At 41.0% G+C, this 24,949-nt stretch overlaps 1 protein-coding gene across 1 annotated transcript in view; it reads left to right on the top strand.

Moving 5' to 3' along the window:
- The window catches only part of TRIQK (triple QxxK/R motif containing), a 196,425-nt gene extending 171,733 nt beyond the window's left edge, over window positions 1-24,692 (top strand). Inside the window, exon 4 of the mRNA XM_044065456.1 lies at window positions 22,574-24,692. Within this exon, the coding sequence (XP_043921391.1) occupies window positions 22,574-22,654 (81 nt within the window). The 3' untranslated portion in view covers window positions 22,655-24,692. The remainder of the gene's footprint in view (window positions 1-22,573) is intronic.
- The last annotated feature ends 257 nt before the right edge of the window (window positions 24,693-24,949 follow it).

Here is a 24,949-nt window from a genome sequence, read left to right on the forward strand (position 1 = left end):
TGCATATTATCCAGGTAGTTCATTATTTTCACTTTAGCACTCTCCAGTTGTGCCTGTTCTTGTTCTGTGGGATTCCCTTTATGTTGTAATACTTGTTACACCCTCTAAATAATTATTACTTCTAATTACTTCATAACCAGATATATAATTTCCTTTTATTTCTGTCCTATTTTAAAACTCCACTATCATTTTATCCCATTCACTAGTAACTTCAGGAGTACTTTTTATTTTCCCTGATAACTTTCAGATAATTTTCACTACCCATTCCTTAAATTCCTCCCTTTTCAACATTTGGATAGGGAAACATCAGTGTCTCAACTTTATATCATTACCCTGCAGTTTTTATCGTAGTAATTTGTGGTGCATGATCAGAAGTAGTTACTGGATTTTTATCAAAGTTCTCAAATGTACATGTCACTGTGAAGTACAATTTCTGTCATGTCTAACCGAGTTATTGTAACTTGAGAAATAATATGTAAATATTTTCCAAGTTCCTATTCCTGAATTCACATCTTTCATACCAAATATTTTCATAAACTTCTTCAGAAATATGTCCTCTTACATTTTCCCTTCTAGGCCCACCAGATACATCCCCATTGTCACAAATCAAATCCCAGTCCCCACCTGTAAGTAATATTCCCTGCTGAAAGCTGATTATTTATCCCAAATTTAAGATCTAAAGCAGCAGATGTTATGTTGTCCCATCCTGCCTTCGATTTTCATCATGTTTCACTGTTGCAGTCATTACACTTGGGTTATCCTGCTGGCAGGCTACACGCAGTCGGCCCGAATTCCAAAGTCATGGTCCGGCGTCGGTTGCTGTCGCCTCTTCCCTGACGTCAGTGCGCCAGGGGTATTTATGATGCAGCCAACGCCATTTTCTCCAGTCTTTCTTGCCGCACGGTGCCCGAAGCAAAAGCAGTTCGCAAGTGCCGGTCGGCTCCTGAGATTTTCAAAATTGAATTTCAGATCCGAAGTCTTCAATAAACCTAAGTACCCCATTGGGGAAACTTTTTCTTGCTCCAGACCGATGTCAGTAAAAGTTAACAATTTTATTTCTTGTGGGAAGCAAATACCTCATAAGGATTTTCACTCTTACTGTATTCCTTGCCTAGGCCCTGACCACGATGTTGCTAATTGTCGGTTTTGTGCTAGATTCAACCAACGCACTATTAAGCATCGGTTTGATTTTGCTTTACATTACTTTGGCCGAAGGTTTAACTACATAATGCCATCAGAACAACCCACGACCGGAATTCATAAAAAATGCAAAGACAAAGAAAAGGACAGGCATCCGAGGTCCAAAACCGATGACGAAGCCTCTTCTAGGCCAGTCGCCGGTTTTCAGTGAGACGCTTTCGCAGCCCCTGACACCCGCTACCTCAGAGCCACAGGCCACCTCTGACTCCCACATGGAGACAACTAGGCCTCTGGGAACTCAAGGTATTGGGCCTATGGAAACTATTCCCTCAGATGGGTCCGGAGCCGCTGAGCAGGCATCGGCTTCTGAGGGTGTTTTCAGACCTACACAGCTTACTATCAATCCATGCCAAAGAAACAGATGCTTAAAATGGCCGAGCACCTAATTACTTTGATCAGGGGTACCCATCCCGCTCCTGATAAAAGGCCTAGGCAAGACACTGACTATGACTCTTCTGACCAGGTCTCTATTTCCTCTGATTCCTCTTCAGAACAGGGATATTCTCTTCCTCCCTATGAGGACTCCGATGCTGAAGAATCTATCCCTTCAGCCTCTCCTCCTGAAGATTACTCTTTTGGGGAAACCTTGCACACCATGAGGGAGCATTTCCATTGGGAGAGCCAGTATTATTCAGAATCCAAGAAAAGGCTCAGAGACTTTCTTTTACTGCCTCAGCACAGGCCCCTTGCTATCTCCCCTGTACTAGATATTGTTGATGATTTTTTTCAGAATCCAGTTTGTCGCCTGATTCTTTACCCCCTGCACCAGTCAAGCCAGATAGGTACTACAGGGTCCCAGACTCTCATAAATGTCTTTATAAAACCCTGCTGCTGACCCAGAAACAATTTCTCAGGGTCCTAAAGGGGTCAAGGCTTCCACTGCAAAACCCCTGTTCCCTCTGATAGGGATTCTAGAGCACTGGACAGATGGGGGGAAAAAGTTTACACTTCTGCTACTGTAGTTGTAAGGCTTTAAATTGCCAGTTTCACATGCTTAAATATCAACGATACCTAATGTCTTTGCTAAAACAGAAAATGCCTACAAGCTCAGAATGTCCTGACAATAAGGAAATGCAGGATTTATTGCATGCAGCTGAACAAGTGGGAAAGCATACTCTGCAATGTGGTTTTGATTCATTAGAGGCTTCTTGTAGAGCTGCAGTTACAGGTTCTGTCATTCGAAGGCATGCTTGGTTAAAAGAACAAAGTTTATCTGATTATGTTAAAGCAAAATTATTGGATGCTCCATTACAGCATGATACTTTGTTTGGTGTTAAGGCAGAGGAGGTGTTAAAGAAAATGGAGGATAAAGCAAAATCAATGCAGACAGTAAAGGATTTCTTACAGGTTCAGCCACCTAGATTTAGTAGGAACTGGCCTTCTAAAAACTGGTCCTTTCCAGTGTCACAAAGAGGGCAGATACAGACGCCCAAGAGGCAGATCTCAGCCCCAAGGCTCATACAGACCTAAACAATGGGGTGCTTCAGCCACCAAAGGCGGAGAAGACAAATCACAACCTTATAGGAAACAGTCCCAATGACTTCCCTCTACAAATGCCAAGCACTTATCTTTTGGCTGCTCCCTTAGGGGAAAACTAGCACTTTTTTCACAAAATTGGCACAGCATCACCCAGGACAAATGGGTACTGAATATTGTTTCTCAGAGTTACAGGTTCTACTTTAACACCCTACCAAGGCCAAAAGGTATGCCAGACCTGCCACAAAATCAATGGGCAGAGGCACAAAAACAAATTTCTGCTCTTGTGGACATGAGAGCTATTCAAAAAGTACCACAAGAAGAACAGGGGCAAGGATTTTACTCAAGACTTTTCTTGTTACCCAGAAAGGACAAAGCCTGGAAACCAATATTGAACCTGTCAATTCTAAATACTTTCCTGGATGTTCCAAAATTCATAATGTTGACACTGCAGCAACTTCTACCCATGCTGGGTAAGAAGGCTTGGCTAGTTACTTTAGACCTCAAAGAGGCATACCTGCATGTCCCAATCAGACAATCTTGCAGAAGATACCTCAGATTCATAGCTGGCTCAATGCATTACCAATTCTCTGCACTGCCCTTTAGCTTATCTACTGCGCCCAGGGTCTTCACAAAATGCCTGGCACCAGTAATTGCATACTGCAGACAAAAAGGAATACAAATATATCCCTACTTGGACGACTGCCTTATTCAAGCAGAGAGCAAGGACATTACTAAAGCATCTGGCATTTGTAAAAAGATTACTAATTTGCCTAGGGTACACAGTAAACGAAAAGAAATCAAAACTAGTGCCCCTCTCAAGAAATAATATTCCTGGGTGCAAGCTTAAATACAACTGCCCAGATGGCTTATCTCACGCCAGACAAGCAAAGGCAACTGACTCATTACTTTCAAATGATGGCAACAAAAACCCAGCTACCTGCAAGAAAAATTCTGCAGGCTTTGGGCTTCATGACATCCTGCATCCTGCTAATTCCATATGCAAGACTGCATATGAGGAAGCTACAATGGTATCTAAAAAGTGTTTGGACTCAACATTGCCACAGCCTGGAAACAATAATAACTCTGATTCCCTGCCTGCAACAGGAGATTCGATGGTGGGCACTGGTCTGTCACCACAACAAGGGACAGCCTTTCACTGTACCCACAGCCAGGCAGACACTAACAGATGCATAGGATTATGCCTGGGGGGCACACATGGCAGGAAAATGTATTCAGGGCACGTGGCCCGCAGACCAAATGCGCATCTTCACATCAATCAAAAAAAGATGCTAGCTGTACAGAATGCCCTGACAGCCTTCAAGGATCTACTACATCCAGGACAACTATTACTAAAGATGGACAATACTACAGTTATGTGGTACATAAACAAGCAAGGGGGCACACATTCCTACCCCCTCTGCAGGCCAAGCCATGACTTTATGGAACACAGCACTGACCTACCAAGTACATCTACATGCACAATTCCGGCCAGGAAAGAAAAATACTCTGGCAGACGAACTAAGCAGAAACCTCATGGACCCTCGCGAGTGGAAACTAAATCCACAGGTCTTCAGCATGATAACAAGGAAATAGGGATGCCCAGACATAGATCTTTTTGCCTCCCCTCACAACTGCCAACTACAGAGATTCTGCACAAGGACTTATCACTCACAAGCATGGAAAGTGGATGCTCCGTCATTCAGCTGGAAAACCCTAACAGTTTATGCCTTTCCACCACTGCCTCTCCTTCTCAAGGTGCTCCTAAAAGTCAGACAAGAGAAGGCAAAAATTATACTGATTGCCCCAGACTGGCCACGCCAGCACTGATACCCAATCCTAAAGAGCTTGTCTCAAGGCCCAGCCTGGACTTTACCTCAAATTCCTAATCTTCTGACTCAACAAAACAATCAGATCCTGCACAGCCAACTCAGAACCTTAAATCTGGCTGCATGGCGGATAATATAGCCACTCAGAACACATCTCTCTCTAAAGCTGTTATGGATGTCATTTTGGAAGCCAAGAGGCCCAGCACCAGGAAATCTTATGCAGAAAAATGGAAGAGATTCTGTGCTTGGAACCAGGCACAAGGACTTGAACCACTTGTTCCAAACATTCCTCAGATTTTACAATACCTAACTGAGATGCTGGACAAAGGCCTATCCTTCTCATCAATTAAGATCCATGCGTCTACCATTTCAGCTCATTACAGTATGGAACCTCCTATTTTCTCTCATTCACTACTAAGACCAGTACCTCAGAGGGGCAAAAACATAAGACCCCCAAGGAGAACACCGATACCTACATGGGACCTCAACTTTGTCTTAGAAAAGCTCACACTGCCTCCTTTTGAGCCAGCCAATAAAGCTGATATAAAATTCCTATCATGGAAAACTGCTCTGCTCCTAGCAATAACTTCAGCAAGAAGAGTCTCAGAGTTACAGGCATTAATGGCAGTGGAACCTTTTATCATTTTTCATCCGGACAGGGTTTCTCAAAGGACAAACCCAACATTTATGCCAAAGGTAGTATCCAGTGTAGCTCTTAACCAAACCATTCATTTGCCAACATTTTATCCATATCCCCAGAATAAAGGGGAGAGACTTCTGCACTCTTTGGACATACACAGGCAGCTACGCTTCTACTTAGACAAAACAAAAGCTTTCAGAAAAACTGAGCAACTGTTTGTAGCATATGCTGCAGGATCACAAGGAAAGGCTGTCTCAAAGCAGACTGTTTCAAAATGGATAGGACACTGTATTCGTTTCTGCTATGCACAACATGGCAAGTCAGTGCCTAAAAATATTAGGCTGCATTCTACCAGGGCAGCAGCCTCTTCAGCAGCCTTTCTCAGTGGAGTACCAACCAAGGAGATTTTGGAGGCTGCAACTTGGAGTTCAGTGCACACTTTTACCAAGCGTTATCACTTACCTCTTTACTCTAAATCCAGAGCAGGCTTTACCACTGCAGGTCTGCAGGGCCTCATAACCACTCCTAATCCTATTTAGACTCAGACACCCTACCTCAGCTTTGGGATTCAACCCAAGTGTGATGACTGCAACAGTGAAACACGATGAACATAGTACAGTTGTGTACCTACCATAAATGTAGATGTTCGAGTGTATTCACTGTTGCAGTCCAGGTTACCCACCTTCCATCCCCCTTTCTTTGCTGGGACTTATCTATGCTTCTCTATCCTATACAACCTATGTGGTGTTTTTGCTTGTAGATGAAGGTATTGTTTTTATTTTACTGTATGTTTTTATACGCAATATGTATTGCCTACCTTCTTGGGGGCACCTGACATCTGGGGCAAGAAAAACTGAAGAAAATGGCATCGGCTGCATCTTAAATACCCCTGGTGCACTGACATCAGGGAAGAGGCGACAGCAACCGACGCCGGACCAGGACTTTGGAATTCGGGCTGACTGCGGGTAGCCTGCCAGCAGGATAACCCAAGTGTAATGACTGCAACAGTGAATACACTTGAACATCTACATTTATGGTAGGTACACAACTGTACTTTCTTGCTGGTTGGGTTCGGAGCCGATCCTCTGCTCCGACACGGATAATTTACTATAGCTCGAGAGCTTTTACTGGCTCAAGGCTAACCCCTATTCCAACATGCCTAGAGGTAGCTACTTAGATCTCGTTTGCCGCTTGCAGCATCGAGACTGCGACTACTGGCTCAGGCTAAGTACTTTGTGATTTTATTCACTTTATCGTTATCCTTCTCAAGGTTTTGTTGTTGTTTTGACTCGTTAGAGTGCATACTGTCCCTATTAGTCTAATGACCCCTTCCTCTGCTTATTGTGGGTTTTTTTTTTTGGCCGTTGTCTCCTTAGGCCTTGCTTTTCTCTGCGAGACCTTTTAAATTAAGAGGGTTCTTCTTCCTTTCCCCCACCCTTTCTGGGATAGCCATTTAAGTTAGAGTCTCTCTTATTGGGGGAGTCACCATTTAAGTTAGAGGCTCTCCTCCTTTTTTCTTCTCCCTTTCAAAAAAAAAAAAAAAAACTCCTTTTTGTTTTTTGGGCTATCTGTTACAACCTGGGTGTAGCTAGTTGTGCTGTTAGCTTGTAGCTTTGTTTTTTCTAGCAGTTTTAGGTGTAATATAAATTCATGCTGGCACAATACTCATCCTTTGTCAGTAGCTACTTGCTACCACAAATCTGCCATTAATCTTTTTGTTTTCCTCTTCTATCACTACCGGAGCTCCTCTAGCCATTAATACAAGTACTCCTCTTTTCCTTTGTCCCTGATAGTCTGCAGAATATCCATCCTAAAATCCCTTCTTTATCAAATTCATATGCTAATTTTTTTCCAAATGTCTCTGCTGTAGCATTGCTATTTGCACTCTACATTTCTTATGATAATTAATTATTCCAAATCCAAACAACACAGGTGAGAAAACAGAAGACACACAGTTCTTACCCCCCCCCCCCACACACTTTGCCTGGTTTCACCACTCGCACCTGTTTGTACTGACATAGAGATTTCAGTAATTTAAATTCAGTGTCGGTTAACTTCCAACAATTTTGTTTTTTGTTCTTAACTAAAATATTACGAAACTCAAACTCACAGTGCTTCTCAAACAAAGGCAAAGGTAGGGGTGGGTTGAAAAGACTCTTTCTAATCAAAGAGTTGGGTCAAAACTCACTAATGTTGTTGTCATAAAACAGCAACCAAGACTTACTTTTCCCAAAAACAACCTCAGGTCAATAACTAAATCAAAAATGTTTGAACGAGTTGTAGGTACAAAATTAAGACCTTTACGCAAAAGGTCTGCGTGTTCAATTCCATAACTATTAAAAGTAAAGTCATACAAAATAGTCACCTGTGGTGTTGTGTACCAGACTTAGGCCTGTATTTTCCAAGGAATCCACAAAACTGAAAGCTGCAGAATAACTCAGTTCTTTCTGTTGTTCTGACCACATCTGGAATAACTCCAGTGATTCTCCCAGTGTTCTTGCCTCATTTCCTGGTGATTCTACTTGTTCTTTATCCTTTCTGAACATCTGGGAGGGAGCGCTCTTAAAGGGCAAAACTCTTCATCATCAACTGTTTTAAGTGCCTCTGTTCCCTCTACTCAAAACAGTTTTTGGATTCCCCTGGGTCTCAAAACCCTTTGGTCTAGGGTATGCTGTTCCATGCATATAAGCCAAACGATCCCTCTCTAATTTCTTTTTTATCAACGTCTATCCTGTTCAGCCACTTTCTCCACATTTAAAAAAAAATGTTCTAGTAATCCCCAATGTTACATGGAAAAGCAAGATCCTGTTTAATACGTTGGCCAAATCAGTGGCTGTGGCCATCAGCTGTTCAATAGTCCATTGGTTGTGTTTAATTAAAATTTCGAGTAGGACATAACCCCAGCAGTCAAAAAACTCAGCAAGCTCAATGTGTAAAGGAGAACCAGAGACAAGACCATTAGGGAACTTCCAACACCTTAAGCCCTTTGGCACAACCTTATTTTTTAGACATTCTTTGAAATAACAGTTCTCAAGCTGCAGTTTCCTGGACTTAGTAAGAATATTCTCCAACTGTTTCAAAGACTGCTGAACAGTGTGACCGGTGTTGGGAGTCACTCCAGAAAAAGAAATGATTTTGTTAAGTCAGTCCATGACCGAAACACCACTAGTTTGCTCTGACTCACCATTGAAACACCCATTATTGTTGTTAACCTGTATTTCACTAAGTTGACTGTTCAAAAATGCAGGTGAACCTTGCCCTGGTGGAATACTGGTAATGACAGAAATAGGAATAGCATTGTTATCACCATTTGAAGGTAACACTTGTTGGGACATTTGTTGTACAAGCTGAGTAAGCAGTCCAATACAGTCTGGTAAGTCCAAAGCATCAGCCAACACACTGACAAGCAGAACTTCCCACCACAGGACACAACATAACACCAAGAACCAATAAAACTAAATCCAAAAAACCTAGGTAGGAAAAACAGAAGGCACACAGTTCTTAGCTGAAAGTGTTTAATAAAATTGAGCACTTTTATCTGTATGTATCAACAACACTTCTTCAGAATACAAAAAATAGAAAAATCTAACTATTTAAAAGTCCCTCCCCATCACATGACAAGGTTACACTAAATAAGGACACAATTTTAATACACTAATAGACATATTGTCATTAAGATCAGGGGATGTAAAAGAATTCAAGCAAATTTGCCATTTTAACTCATTGAATTCAATCAAATCCTCCCACGGCTCACCATGAATAATTATCTATTTATTTATTGACATTTGTTAACCAGGTTAGTCTAGGTGAGCCAGGAGCTCATTTTCAGGGAGACCCGAGGAAAAAAGCTCCAGAAATAATACAATTGATAACAATCATTACAAAAAATATATATAATTAAAAGTAAAGATAAAAATAAAGTCAACGGATAGTAACACAGAAGTTATACATGTAGACATGATTTTCATTCTAACAAGAGGAGGTTAAGAAGTATCATACATAAGATTCTAGGAGTGTGTGCATATTAGGAAATATTCATATCTACATAAGAACAATCAGAAATCAAAACAATAGCCTGTACGATGTCTCTGTGAACAATGTCCAAACCAAAAAATAAAAACTTGTGAGTAGGATATTCCAAGATATGCTTAAACAGAGCATTGTTTACGTTCTTGTTTCCAATATCCAAGGTGTGTTCGTATATCTGATCCCCTAATCTCTATTACATTTTACCCACATAGAAGGAACTGTATTCAGAGCATAAAGCAATTTATATAACACCCCTTGTGTTACAATTACAGTAATAGAAGGACCTAAGATGATGACCATTAATACAGATCCCATCAGCCTCATACACAATCTTACACATCGAACAAGCACCACACCTGAAAGACCCATTTTTCTTATTTGTAAGGGACATAGAGAAAGTATCATCACTTTCAAAAAACTGTTTAAGGGATTTGCTCCTTCTGACTACTAACTGGAGTACATCACCAATAATTCCTGTCTACTTCCCAAAACAAGAGAAAAGCATCCAGTTACTTTTTAGTACCTCAAAAATATCAGTGTGATCTACTGTGCATTTTGTGACAAAAGAGGTGATGTACCTAGATGTAACCCTTTTATTGGAAGCAAACATTTCTTTGGGACCTTCTTGTCACAAAATAGGGAAAAATACACTTTTCCCTTTTGGACATGACTTCATCAAATATCAAGAACCAAGTCCAAGGGACACACCCTATGGGTAAACATACATATAAGTTTTGTCACATTCAAGGGAAAAAGTAACCAACTTCATTAGTCTAACTGCCCGACCTTTAACAATCCCCCTCTTTTGAAAGTCAGGATGACAACTACTTTAATGTTATAAACTGTTCGAATATATAGGGCTTTGAAATATATTCCTAGTTAAGTCTTCTATCATTGTCATCCTTGCTGATGGTGATATTCAGATAACTAATAACAGTATGACCGTAAACATGTAAAATATAAAAAAAAGTACTGTTAATTTAGAAAATGAGTAAACCCATCAATACCTTATTTATTCATTGTCTTTAGACCATTCACATTTTCACATTCCAAGATAATGTGGAAAGTGTTGAGATTATGGTAAAAAGTCATTATATACAGCAGCTTTTATAAGTTTCTATTTCCAGCTTTTGTGATACATGCATGAATTAATGTTTGGCAGGTTACTCCTTTAACCATTTTTTTCTTATCATCAACATTGGAAAGTATGTCACATTTTACAAGACATTTGTTTTAATAAAAACATCAAAATAAATGCCCAGAACACTATGAAAACCTGTTAACTTAATACAAACACAGATAGCTGTATGTCTCCAAATAATGTTTAACCCTCGAAATAGACTTACTCACTTCCTACTTAATTTAAATTTGATGTTACTCATTTTCTGCTGATCCCCAGACTTTATACTACGACATATAACAAATCACAGAACTAATATGCCTATACAAGGCTAGAGGCACTACCAAAAAATCATCCCAGAAAACCACAGCCACTTCACACTGTTAAGATACCTTGCCAAGCAAGCCCCTAGGTGACATAAAGCTACCTCCTCACTAGCTCCCAAAACAAACTCCTTAATCAAAAGAAATTCTGGTAAACAGCATCAGTGGTAGATAGAAATATCAAGATGTGCGTGTGTGTGTGTGTGTGTGTGTGTGTGTGTGTGTGTGTGTGTGTGTGTGTGTGTGTGTGTGTGTGTGTGTGTCTGTCTGTATAGATATAGATAAATATAGTTATAACCATATCTGTATGTCTTTGTATCTTTATATCTATATCTATCTATATATATATATATATATATATATATATATATATATATATATATATATATATATATACTGCGCAATGACACCATCCCGACTTCCACTGGCTTTCTTACACCTAAAATCTTCCAAGAAGAATTCTCCACTATCCCTTAGACAGACTCTCACTCCCACAGAGCTCCCTCTAACAGTAACCACCCCTTGTTAGAATCACCACCTTTCTAATTTAAGTCCATAACTGCCAACAACCAAAATAATTAGCAACATCCCTTTAGACCCCCTCTCCCAATAAATAGTGAAGACCACTGTGATGATAGGAGGTACAGCCAGCCATATCAGGTAGAAGTAGCGCATTGGGTGTATGGCTTGTGCCAGCACAGCTAGGTGGGATTTTGTAAATAATTATATGCTATTTGTATATCAAACTGATTTGTACAGATGCTTGTGATTAAAATTTATTTGTGGGCTTTGCTTGTGTTAATTGTGTTGAATGTATCCACATTGCACCCTGCTGAAGTATAGAGAAATGTTCATGTATTATACCATCTGAATTACATATATATGTTTTAGTAGAGGACACTGGCACAACCAGCTGGCTTATTTTAAGAAAAATAAGGGAAATGTAAATGAACTTTTAAATCATTGAAAGGCATCCCAAAAGTGCTGACTAGGACCAGTAGGTCTAGGAGCAGTCATTATCTGTTAGCTTTTGTAAGAAGCGGGGAAGTGTAAATGTTTCAGGATCCTAGACTCTGCCATAAAAGCTCTAAATGTGTATTGTAGCAGTCTGTTGAAGTCCTGTCTCAGACTTCAAGATGAGATATTGTGAGAACCTAGAGTCAGGTGACCGGATAAGTTCATTCTGCAAGTCGTCTTTGATATTATATTTTGCAGGGAGTAATCGCAAAGTATAGAGTATTCTGTTTGGGAGCCTGAATAGAAAGACTACTCATGTATTTCATCTTGCCTTGCCCAAGTAAGTTATTAATGAAGAGTAAATTCTCTTCAATTTAGTCAGGAATATAGTGAAGCTGAGTTTAGAGATAGATTTTCTTTATTTATATGAGTCTGTCCATCAATGTTGTTTTCAATATTTTCTGTGGTTTACTATGAATTTTTATTCAGTATTTTCATGTACTTTTATTATTTATTATTAAATATATTTAATACTTTTATTGTGGCTGGTTCTTGTAGAGCGTATCTAACCTTTGAGAGTATTTATATTGATTTGGTGACAAAAGGCCTAGTCATTTTGGTGAACTACTACCATTTGTTTTAGTATTAATATTGCATAGTATAATTGGACACCCTTTGTTAAGGGTCTTAGAGTAGCTGATTGTGAAGTGTCTGGTGGCAGTGAATCTACCTTATAGTCTGGGCAGAGGGGGGCATAGCTAATAAATCTGTGCCAGCCTTTCCCAGGTGTGTGTGCGTGTGTGTGTGTGTGTGTGTGTGTGTGTGTGTGTGTGTGTGTGTGTGTGTGTGTGTGTGTGTGTGTGTGTCAGCTACTTGGAGCAGGGACACGAAGCACTGACTTTACAGAGATTCTGCTGGAGGACTTGGCTTGGACACTTGCCTGAGGGCGTAAACTTACAGCTGTACCAGTGAGAAGTCTTATTGGGGACCTGGAGGGAAACATATGTAGAGACATCCAGACCCTGGGCTATGTGTGTTTCCTGTGTGCTCTTAAGGGAAATTATTCTTGCTGTAGAGAGGTCTGCATCTGAAAATACTGAGTGTATCCATTTGTATTCCAAATGCATGTCCCTCTCCAGTGTCAGTGGTGAGGATTCAGGCTCTTTGATTACTTGCCCAGCACGGGGACAACACATAGTGGTGCCAATCATATACTGGCAGAAGTGGTGGACATCACATTTTTATTGGTTGGCAGTGGTGGGGTCATCATATGCTCACATGTTGAGCGGTAGTGTGGATTTTGAATTCCTGTAGCCTGTAAGCAGTAGTCTGCAAAGAAGGTGTTTGTACTCTCAAGCAGCCACAGAGTAGCCTTTCAGAGTTTCATATCACAATAGTTTTATTTATTTACTTTTTGTTAGCTTAGTTAGTCAGGGAGAGCAGGTAAGAATGTCAGCAGAGGATTATGGCAAGCTGACAAGGAACCAGTTGGCTGAGATGTGCCAACCCAAAGGACTGGAGCATGTCAACCTGACTAAAGGGGAAATGATTGCAGCCTTAACCATGGCTGCAGCACAAACCATCAACCAGGAGGATAACCAGTTTGGTGATGGGAATTTGCGGTTCTCAGAAATAGGGCATTTCAACTTTTCCTCAGAGGGCTTAGTCCATCTGGAGTTAGAGACTTGAACTGGAGGCCATATGATTGGAAGTAGAATCAGCAGAGAGACTGCGGTGCTTGGAATCCAAAGAAAATGAGAGGCAAATGCAGAATGAAAAGGAAATGCTGATTCTTCTCCAAGGTGTCAGAGGTAATAGGGAGGGGAGGGGAGTAACACTACCCCAGAAGCAATAAAGGTCAGTAAACTTCTTCCTCAGTACCAAGAAGGTGATAATTTTGATAGTTTTATTCATTTATTTGAAAAAGTATTCATTTATTTGAAAAAGTATGCAAACAGTATAATGTTGACCAAGGGCTCTGAGTACATTTCCTCATCCCCTTACTCCACGGTAAAGCTGTAACTGTTTCTAAATTGTCTGATACTGATTGTTTAGATTATGAGAAAGTTGAGCACTGTTTATTAGTATGTTGTAATTTAGCACCTGAGGTGTACAGAAAAAGGTTTTGTGACCATAGACGCAAGGCAGATGAAAGAGTATGTGATTATATTGCTGAACTAAGCACTTGTTTTCATAGGTGGGTGAATGGGTGTCAGGTCACCATTTTTCAAGGGCTGGCAGACCTTTTGGTGAGTGAACAAGCCCTTAGCACTTTGCCTGAGGATATGAAAATCTGCGTGGCAGACATGGAATGCAACTCTACAGACGAGTTGGGGGGAAAAAGGAGACCTATACCTAAGTAGGGCATCACTGTACAGGAAAGGGATATCCAGTACTGCAAATGGATATAAGGGAACCCATGGTAAGGAGCCTAAACCACCCCAACAGAGTCCGCCAGTAACAGGAGAAGCCACTAGTTCAGGTACACAGCCAGGATCCAGAGTTAAATGTTTCAAATGCAACCAGTGGGGCCCTGTAGGATATAGATGCTCACAGAGGCAAGGTGGGGAACAAAAGGTGGGGGAGTCAGCAAGTGGGTATAACAGAGGGCCAGTGGTAAGTTGTCTGGAGACAGGAGTACAAAACTACCGGCAGAGTTTATATCTGATTTTGGTAGATGGAAAACAGGCTACTGCCAAGAGAGAGACAGCCTCTGATATAGGTTCATAGGTGTGTATTAGGCTAATGGCCCTGGGGCCTTTAAAAGCCTAGCCATAGGATTACCCTGGCATCATGCCACCCAACCTTAGTTCCCAGTGTCTCTGCCAAGTAGAGCCACAGGAGTTATCCCCAGGGGGAATTTTCGATTTCCCATCCACGCATCAAGATTTCTCTTGAAAAGGGTCAGCTAGATGCTGTGCTTAACATGTTTGGGGAAATGTATTCCATAGCATTGGCAGTCTCTGAGTTATGAATCTGTCCCTCCAGTACGTTCTGTTGATTGTGGTAATGAGGTTGAGGTCTCTGGAGCATGTGGTGCGGAGGGATTGGGATTTCTTTAGATGTAGCATTTCTAACAGAGCTGAGTCAGACATGGCTTTGTAATTCAAGCAGAGATCACCTCTAAGTACGCGATATGAGATTGAGAATAGTTGGAGTTTTTTTAGTCTGTCCATATAGGACAAGTGTTTAAGGCCTAGCATCCTCTTTGTGAGGTACTTTTGCGGCCTCTCCAGTTGTTGCACCTGTCTAGTGAGGTACATGCCAAATGGGGCATTATACTCGATGATTGGCCTAATGAGGGAAGAGTAGAGTGAGACCATGACCTTTTCTTCCTTGATGCAAAACCCTTAGTAATGAGATGTGCCACATAGAAGGACTGTCTGACCACAGTGGCATTGTGGTGATCAAAAGAGATGTTGCTGTCAGCCTGTGTTCCCAGATCTCTTATAACACCTTGTGTTCAGTGGACTACCATCAGTGTGGTAATTCATGAGAAACAGGTTCTTCCCAAAGGGGATGACAACACATTTTTTGGCATTGAGTTTAAGACCATGGTTCTGACACCAGTCGTTGGTCTCTGAGGCCATTCTGTAGGATGTCAGCATCATTTAGGGAGTTAATAGCTCCCAACTTGCAATCGTCTGAGAACTTTGTCAGCCAGAGTCCCTTCGTGTTGGCCTGGACTTCAGAGAACAGGAGAGACTCAGGACCGAACCCTGTGGGACTGCACTTGTGACTAGTCAGCAGTTTTACTTGGAGTCAGCTACTTTCACATTGTGGGTTCTATCTGTGAGCCAGTTTGCAACCCACCTAGTGATATAGGGGCTGATGCCTAACTTAGTGCATTTTTCTATGATTCCTGAGTGGGGAATGGTATCAAAGGCCTTGGCCAGATCAAGGAAGGCTGTATGAACCACCTTGCCTTCATCCACAGCTTTGGTGACTGACTCAAAGAAGTCGACCAAGTTGAGCAGGCATGATCTACCCTTCACAAACCAAACTGTGTGGGATCCAGAATTTGGAGATTCCCTATATCGTTGTTTATTAGGTCCATAATGATGTGTTCCATAGCTTTGCATATGAGACTCGTTTGGCTAATGGGGCAATAGTTCCCAGGGTCTGTAGTCGTTCCTCCTTTGTGGAGAGGGATGACTGTAGCAGTGCACCATTCGCTAGAGACAAAACCTGAGGTGAAGCTGTGATTGAACAGGGCACACAGGTGAGTTGCCAGTTCGCTCTGTAGTTCATGTAGAACACAGCCAGGGATATTGTCAGGTCCCATAGAGGCTGTATTCTTGGCCTTGAACAGTGCTGTTTTAACCTGTGCTGCAGTAATACTGGGTTCATGGCAATCTACTAGTATTGTGATTGGTCCTTTTTGGGGGGGGGGGGTGAAGTTGGCACTGAATCTGTCAGCTAGTATATTAGCAGTATCTGTTGGCTCAGTATAGGAGGTGCCATTGTGCTGTAGCTCAGAGCAAATCTGGAGATTCTTTACATAACTAAAGGAGGCCTTGTGGTTGTCTTTACTATCTGTTGCAATTCTGTTTTCATAGCTAGCTTTAGAGGATTTGAGGTGGGATCTCTACTTTTTGTTGAGGCTGAGTTTTTCCAGTCTTGGGACTTCATCTTATTCCACATGAGTTTCCTCCTTCTGTTGTAGAGTTTATTTATGGCAGGGGACCACCAGATTGCCTTCCTTTTTTGGAGGAGAGCATCTCAGTTCTATTGATCCATGCATTTGTGTACGTGTTCTTACAGTGCATTGGTGTATGATTTGGCGGTTATTGCAACTATTCTCCATTTGCATGGGTGCCGAGAAGTTAGCCACCTCTGTTTTTAGGAGCCCAAAATTCGATTTGTGAAGCCTGCAATGGTTAAAGAGGAGCAGTATTTGCTTAGGCAGGCCATTCCAGTCAAAGCATTAAGAGGGATTCCATTCCATATGCCTTTGACCAGGGTTCAGCTTGATTGGGAGGGTGGAAAAGGATGCAAGTGGGTAGATGTGTTTGAGGATCTCCCTGCAGATGTCTTGATAGGGAATGATTTTGAAAATGCAGTACCTTGTGTACATGCCGTGACATGCAGTCAGGCTTGGAGACAGGCATGTGGGTCTGGTAGCCGGGGGGGGGGGGGCATCCAGATCGCACAAATGAAACAAGGACTGGTGATCTAGCTACTCCAGCATGGGAGCTACGCTGTAACAGTGAGACTGAAGGTGAGCCACAGCTGCTGGTGGGTACTGACGTTCCCTTGGATAGAGAGACTGCAAGGGCAGAGGTGAGTAGTAGTACCCAGGCTTGGCAGTGAGACATCGCTGTCCGAGGATACAAGACTTTGTGTGGAAGGGGAGCTGGGAAGAGTTACCAAGAGAGAGTTGAGACAGGCCCAGCTGTCAGACCCTACATTACAAGGCTTGAGGGAGTTAGCTAGGGAGGCACCTGATTTTCAAGGAAAAGGAGACTCTATACAGGAACATAGGTTACTGTATAGAAAGTGGACACCTGAGGAAGGACTAGAACATGAGGTAATACAGCAGTTGATAGTGCCCAGAGCCAACCATCTGGCACTTCTAGCCATAGCCCATGGCTTTCCCTTTGCAGGTCATATGGGCATAAAGTGTACCAATTATACAGAATATTTATTGGCCTGGGATTTCCAAGGATGTAACCGGGTACTGCAGGACCTGTGAGAAGTGCCAGAAAATAGGCAAGGCAGGAGACAAGGTCAAAGCTCTTTTGATGCCTTTGCCTGTGATAGAGGCGCCATTTCAGAGGGTAGCTATGGGTATTGTGGGGCCTCTTAGTACCCAAGTATCACAGGGAGGAAGTATATCCTAGCGGTAGTAGATTATGCTACTAGATACTCTGAGGTGATGGCTCTGTCCTCCATCAAGGCAGAAAAGGTGGCAAATGTTTTGCTAGAGATTTTCAGCAGGGTAGGTTTTCCAAGAGAAATACTGACTGACAGAGGTGCCAATTTTATGTCAGACCTGCTGGCTTGTCTGTGGGATGAAGCACCTAAAGACAACACCCTACCACCCCCAGAGTAATGGTCTTGTGAAGAGGTTAAACGCTACACTGAAGACCATGTTACAGGCATTTTCAGACCAGTTTGAGAGAGTGGGACAAATATTTGCTCCATCTGTTTGCTTACAGAGAGGGACCCCAGGAATCCACAGGTTTTTCACCCTTTAAGTTGCTGTATGGGCATATGGTGAGGGGACCTCTAGATTTGATTCATGATGAGTGTGAATCCCATAAGGAGTCTATTGTGGCATATGTCCTAAACCTCAGGCAAGGCTTAGGGAGCTCATGGGCTTGGCCCAGGAGAACCTGGCAGGAGCCAAACAGCAGAAAAAGGTCTGGTATGACAGGAATGCTTGAGCCAGAGAGTATACTGTGGGGCAGCAGGTGATGGTTCATATTCCTGTCAGACACAATAAACTGCAGGCAGCTTGGGAAGGGACCCTTCAAAGTGGTAAGGGAGGTCAGTGATGTCAACTACATGGTAGAACTGCTAGGCAGAAAGCAGGGGCACAGATTATACCATGTTTACAAGATGAAGCCCTACCATGACAGGAAGGAGGCCCTTGTGCTAAGTATTTGCAATAGGAGGTAGAAGGAGTCTGAGAATGATCTATGACTACAGGGAGCCAGCAAGTAAAATCACAAGTTACTGTGGTGGAGCCTAGGTGTGCAGGCATGTGATATGACAGTGCAACACTGTAGTGGGGGTCAGCAATGCAAAGGCAGATGGAATCTCAAGACAGGGAATGGGGTAATATATTCTCAGATAGGCTTATTTCTCTCAAGCCATGTTTCTCAAGGGTCAGTTGAAAAGCTAGCTTGAGTCTTCGGGGGGGGGGGGGGTGATGATAGGATGTACTGCCAGCCATACTAGGGAGAAGTAGGGCAGAGGATGTATGACTTTGTGTCAGCACATTTAGCTGGAATGTTGTAAGTGTGTGTCATTTGTGCATCCAACTGATCTGTACAAAAGCTTGTGCTGAAAATGTTATTTGTGAAGTTTGCTTGTGTTGAGTGTATCAACAGCACACCCTGCTGAAGTGAAGAAAATTGTTCATGTATTATAGTATCTGAATTAAATATATATATTTTAATAGAAGACACTGGCACAGCAAAGGCAGCTGGCTTATTTTAAGAAAAATAAGAGAAATGTAAATGAGGTTTTAAATCATTAAATGGCAACAGTGCTGAGTAGGACTGGAGACGTAGGTCTGGGAGCAGCCATTATCTGTTAGATTTTGTAAAAAAGGGGGGAAGCGATGTAAATGTTTCTGGCTCCTAGGAACTGCCATAAAAGCAATGTTCAAATAAAATCACGTTATTTAAAACAGGACTCATTTGAATATGTATAAGCTCTGCGTTCACAGACTTTGATTGCTCCTTCTGAAGGTAAAATTAGTAAGACAGAAGTTGCCCATGTTTTATTTATACTTAATGTGTAATATGAGAGGTCAGAAAATGGAATAATAAAATATATTCCGAGATAGCAAGGCAGAGTAAAATAAACATACGTACAACGAAGCTTCAGCAGTGTTTAGTAGCTTTTAGATTGCATTTGTGAAGCAATGACAAAAATGAAGGTGTGCCAAGTTTTATAATGATTACAGTGGTGATTTAAATGTTTTGATTGCAATTTTACATTATTTGTGATGTTTTCTGAAAAAGCAGCCGATTGGTGATTTAGTTATATTTAAAAGATGTGCCATGATTTTAACTTATTTTAATATCTGAAGAAGCGTTGTGATACACAACGCGAAAGCGCTTATATATATTAAATTGTTTACATTTTAACGTCGGCATGTATACTGCCTCCTGTTTTGGGAATATATGTCTATATATGTCGTCTTTCATAGTCAAAATCTTTTTATGCCATTTTTAATTCTATTTCCTTCTACCACAACAATATGTACACCAATCTCTTCCCTTTTCTATACTGTTTACTGCATTCTTTGGGGTTTTTTTTCTATACTGTACTGTGTCATCCTAAAATCCTGTTTTCTGTAGCCTTATTTTTACCTTCATCTGATTCCAATGGCCACATCTGTTTCCTTACTTTATTGCAGAATTGTGTGTTTTATTATAATTCATACTACTTTCACATGTAGCTTCACTACTGGATTTTTCTTTGCTAGGGCATTCGTGGCTTTCTCACCCTCCAGTGTAATTAATATGGTTACTTTCATTCTCATTGCGTAGCAATTTACATACGTGCAGGAGCTATTCTGCTCATTTTCATCACGGACTCCCCATATAATTCCAGATTTTAAGCAGATTCTAAGTTTTCTAGATCTCTTGTCATTTAAAACCTACCCTATGTCTTTTTGTATTATTGGGCATTTGGAATACAAATGAGCCTTTCCCTCATATTTTCTGCAAGATATTGCACAACTTGTTACTGAAATTCCATACTTCTTACAGAACAGGGGAGGCTTCCCAGTGTCCTAACCAAAATTTAGTATGAATGTGACCTCAAGCCACCCCTAAAAACACATCATAAACTTAGTGAATTATGCCTGGCTAAATATAATTAGATTGCTAAACACAGGCTTTATTGAAAGGTACCAAAGACTGCGCTTTTTCTAGATTACATTTTATTTAAAAAGTTTTGCATTCATTTGAAACTGGGATCTTTTATTCTGAGCATGACTAAATGTGATGGTCACTTTCCTGCAGAAGGATGCAGGAATCTGTACGTGTCTGAAATAAAGCTTATGGTATGGGTTTCAGTTCATGTAGTTATCGTGTACTGTGACAAAAACAAAGAACCACATAAGTGTAAAACAGTGTTTATTGATACACTGCCAAAATTGATTTCATGAGTTTGTGTTAATAGCACAGCTTATTACAAGGCACAGAATATTCATATCAAGCTCCTCCTTCCTTCTGAACAGCGTTTTTTGTTAGTGTGTGTTTTACCCCCATTGATTTATGCATTTCTTTGTACCTGGGGGGAATGGCTACCTCACAGAGAATTTGATCACTTTGAGTTAATTTAGAATTCCACAGGTGTTGAAGGTAGGCATAATGGTCAAGATATTTAACTCACAGGCATAAAGTACAGAGTTTGATTCTCACTACTGGAAAGGAAGTTTGCCAGGCTTAATGTGGCCCAGAAGAGAAGCTAGTCTAGTACTTTCCTATGACAAAAAGTTTTGGGTTTGGGCATTGGCATAATAGTTAAGGTGTGGACCTTGCAGACATAATGTACAAGGTTTAATTCTCACCTTGGGAAGAATGGATAGGCTTTAAAAAGGCCCCCTGGGGTCAATATCCTAGTATTAACCTATGAACAAGTACTTCAGTTTGCTTGCATATTATCCCACATCTGCAGAGCCTACACTTGCTGCCAGATCATTTTGCATTATCTTTAACATTTTGCTGTTTGTTTAGTTAGCCCTACATGATATGAATCCACCGTATCTTAAGGAGCTCATATTTACCATAGCTTATAGGTTCATAGGTTCATACTAGGCTATCTGCCCTAGGGCATTTATAAGCCTAGCCAGAGTTGTGTGGCTTTCACCACCCCTTAGGTTGAAGAATACTATACCCATTAGTTTGCCGTGCCTCTGTCCAGCAGTGATACAGAGATGATCCCAGGGGTAAACCTACGATCTCCCATCCACTGGTCAAGATTCCTCTTGAACAGAGCCAGCGAGGTGCTCTGTCTCACATGGACCGGGATTCTGTTCCACAGCATAGGGAGTCTCTGGGTGATGAATCTGTCCCTCCAGCACGTCCTATTTATATCCGTGTTGAGGTTTAAGTCTCTTGCTCTTGTGGCTCTGGTGGATTTGGATTTTTTGAGGTGGAGCATGTCCATTAATTCGGGTTGGACATGGCCTTGTATGTCAGGCACAGGTCACCTCTGAGCAGACAGTATGCGACTGAATAGAGCTGGAGTTTCTTCAGTCGGGCAGCATATGGCATATTTTTGAGCCCCTTTATCCTTTTGGTGAGGAACTTTTGGGGTCTTTCCAATTGCTGCAGGTGTCGGGTAAGATACATTCCGAATGGGGCATTGTACTCAATCATTGGTCTGATAAGTGAAGAGTACAGGGGAACAATGACCTCCCTTGATCTGGATGTGAATCCCTTCATAATCAGGTGGGCAGTGTAGAAGGTCCTCCTAACCACTTTGGCAATGTGAGTGTCAAAAGAAAGGTTACTGTCAACTTGGGTCCCCAGGTCCCTGATAAGTGCTTAATGGATTGCCACCTATGTGGTAACTTGGGGTTACCTTGTTTTTACCAAAGGGTATGACTATACATTTTTTGGCGTTTAGCTTAAGGCCATGGCTCTGGCACCAGTTATCCGTTTCTATGAGACCTCTCTGAAGGATATCTGTGTCTGATGGATTTTCAACTATGGCGCCCAGTTTGCAGTCATCTGCAAACTTTGTCAGCCACAATCCTCCTATGTTTGCCTGCACTTCTGAAAAGTAGATGCCGAGAGGGGGCCCAGGACTGAGCCCTGTGGGACACCGCTTGTGACCGGCTTGGAGTCTGACATGGCACCAGCAACTCTAACCCTGAGGGTTCTGTCCTTGAGCCAGTTTGCAACCCATCTTATAACATTACATAAACCTTCTGTAATGCTGTTTTAGTACTAGTGCGTATTGGTCACTGATGTGTTGTAACATTTATTTCCATGTGTTTTTAAATTGTATTACTACTTGGATACAAGCACCTTAATAAGCTGAACTTGAGTCATTTCTAACCCACTTAATGTGGTATGGTGTTACATGTTGCATGTTCTAGGGTATATAATAAATTCACTATTGTGTGCATTATAAATTGCCTTTGTCATATGTGAAAGTTTAATAAAGATGTTTGCAGAAAATAAAAAAAACATAGGTTTCAGTAAAAGTGAGCTTACAGTATAAAAATTTGCAGTGCCTGTTTAGTCCCAAATGTAGCTTTTTGCGAACAGAAGCCCTAATGTTTTTTTCTCCTTTACCTTTTTAGGATGTGATCATCGTTATTGCAGCGGTTCTGGCAGTTGTCCTTGTTTTTTACTCTTTGTTTTTATATCTGACTAACCAGTGATACAAACCTCAATTTTGACCTCGATAGAGTATAGAAGATGGACTGTATCTACCATAAAACTACTTGTCGAGATATAATCAGCAGTCCCCAGGAAATGACTTTCTCCTTACAGGAAGCAAGCCTGTACACCATCAATATGCATTGTTCAGAATCCAAATCATTTTACCAATGCCTCCTTTGTGCAGGTAGTTTTAGTATGGAATATTCTAAGCAACTGGCCCTTTATATGAAATGTTTGAGCCAGATTAAAGTTGTTAAGACATCTGAGTGCAAATAATTTAAACATGCTAATAATGTTTCAGTAAATTGACAAAGAGTGAGGAACCCCTTAAATGCTGTAGGTTGGTATGGCATATGACATGCATGTTTAGTATGCCATTAATATTTTTAGAAACCTGTCACCTTTAGTTATGTATACGCTGTAAAACTTTAAACTGAACATTGAAATTTGCTTTTTTTAATGGGGGAGTGGTTGGGGACACATCATTGTCTCTGGCCACTCAATTTGCTGCTGACTAGATATTCTTGAGTCATTTTCATTAAACTTCCACAAGAAGTATTGCTGTGTGTGTGTGTGTGTGTGTGTGTGTGTGTGTGTGTGTGTGTGTGTGTGTGTGTGTGTGTGTGTGTGTGTGTGTGTGTGTGTGTGTGTGTGTGTTTGGAGTAAGGACCCATTTGACAATCTAAGCCATCATGTAAGCACCAGAATGGCATTTTATTGGTGTACATCTGAACAACTTGTTTTCTGTCTGTGGATGCGCATGTGAATAAGGTGTTTGGATGCTTGCACATGTGTCACACTTCACAAGTATTCTGCTGTGTATTCCCTGTTAGTTCTGGATACAGTGTTTACCCAGATTTGGCCCTTGGTCTCTTCTGTGATGCGAACCCCCGAAGAAATGGAACTGGCCACTGTGTATTTTTTCCTCATTAGACTTGTCTCCCTGGGCTGCCAAACTGTCTGTCTACAGCACAGTCAGGGCTGAAATCTTTGCACCAAGAAGGAATATTTTTACTGTTAAGATGTCTTTATTTTTAAAAATCTTATTGTTTAAAACATTTTAATGAAACAAATGATGTTATATTGAAGCCTGTGCATGGTGCTGACACAGCAATTAGATAAACTGCTTGAATTTTTCCTTGATATGGAAATGTTTGGAAGGTCTTGCCTATTTTTAGATTGTTGTATGTTGCTAAACAGAACAAAATATTCACATGTTAGTTACTGCTATATCTGTGTAATTACAGCATAGGAATCAACATGATCGTATGATAACAGAGATGGATGAGGGAGCTAAGATGGGCAGAGCGAATGGTTATTTTTTAATTACTTTAAATTAGATGTGTTACACATTCTAAGCTGACTGCTGGGTTAGATAGCATTGTTAAGTTTGTCACACTATCTTTAAATTAGATGCGTTACATATTCTAAGCTAACTGCTGTGTTGGACAGCATTCTTAAATTTGTCACACTATTTTAACTTATCACCACAGCATACACTAGTTACGTTTTTGTGAATTTGCTTTCAGATAGTAGCCCCACCCTGGTTTTGTGTTTATACCATACGTTGACCTTATCCCTCCTTGATAGTGACATTAGAAGGGTTTACTATATCATGTTCTGAAAACATTCCATTAGATTACATGTTCATCTTAGTCGTGCTTAATTATAATGCCTGGAATAAATTTAGGGAATGGTCATATCTTTACTTCCTACTAACAGATAACTCAGTACAGCCTGCATTTTGTATTATACTGAATTGTATTTTACCAAGATAATTTTCTTTTATCTTAAGATGTAAAAGAAAAACATCTGTTGCATTTGTGTACAGTTGACAAGTTTTAAGGATTTTGATAAAAGCTGTATATAACATAAAGTCCCCTCACTTGTTAGAGGATTGATACAATCAAATTGTTAAGAGATTATTTTATTTTTGTACAATGAGAATACACTACATTAAAATGGCTTGATGACTGCATTTGACTTAACTTCAATTAAATATTAGCAGGTATAGGTCAAATAAACGTTTGTGTGTTACATTGTGCATTTTATCTGCTTCTTTCTACAAAAGCTGTTTTTCGAGCAGTTTAGCAACTGTATGAAATGTATTTCTACTTCAGATAGACACTTCAGTGCTAGTTTGGACTTTGGCATGACATCTGTGTAATGCTGTTTCCTTCAAGATGCATAGCTTGATGTTCTTCATTCCACATTGCTGCAGTCCTAACCATTGGGTAGTCCGCTGTCCCAGTCGGCCCGAATACCAAAGTATATGGCTGACGTCGGTCAGGGCG

Source organism: Protopterus annectens, chromosome 3.part0 (assembly GCF_019279795.1).
Source record: "Protopterus annectens isolate FY-2018-M chromosome 3.part0, PAN1.0, whole genome shotgun sequence".
In the NCBI taxonomy this organism is placed as follows: domain Eukaryota; kingdom Metazoa; phylum Chordata; order Ceratodontiformes; family Protopteridae; genus Protopterus; species Protopterus annectens.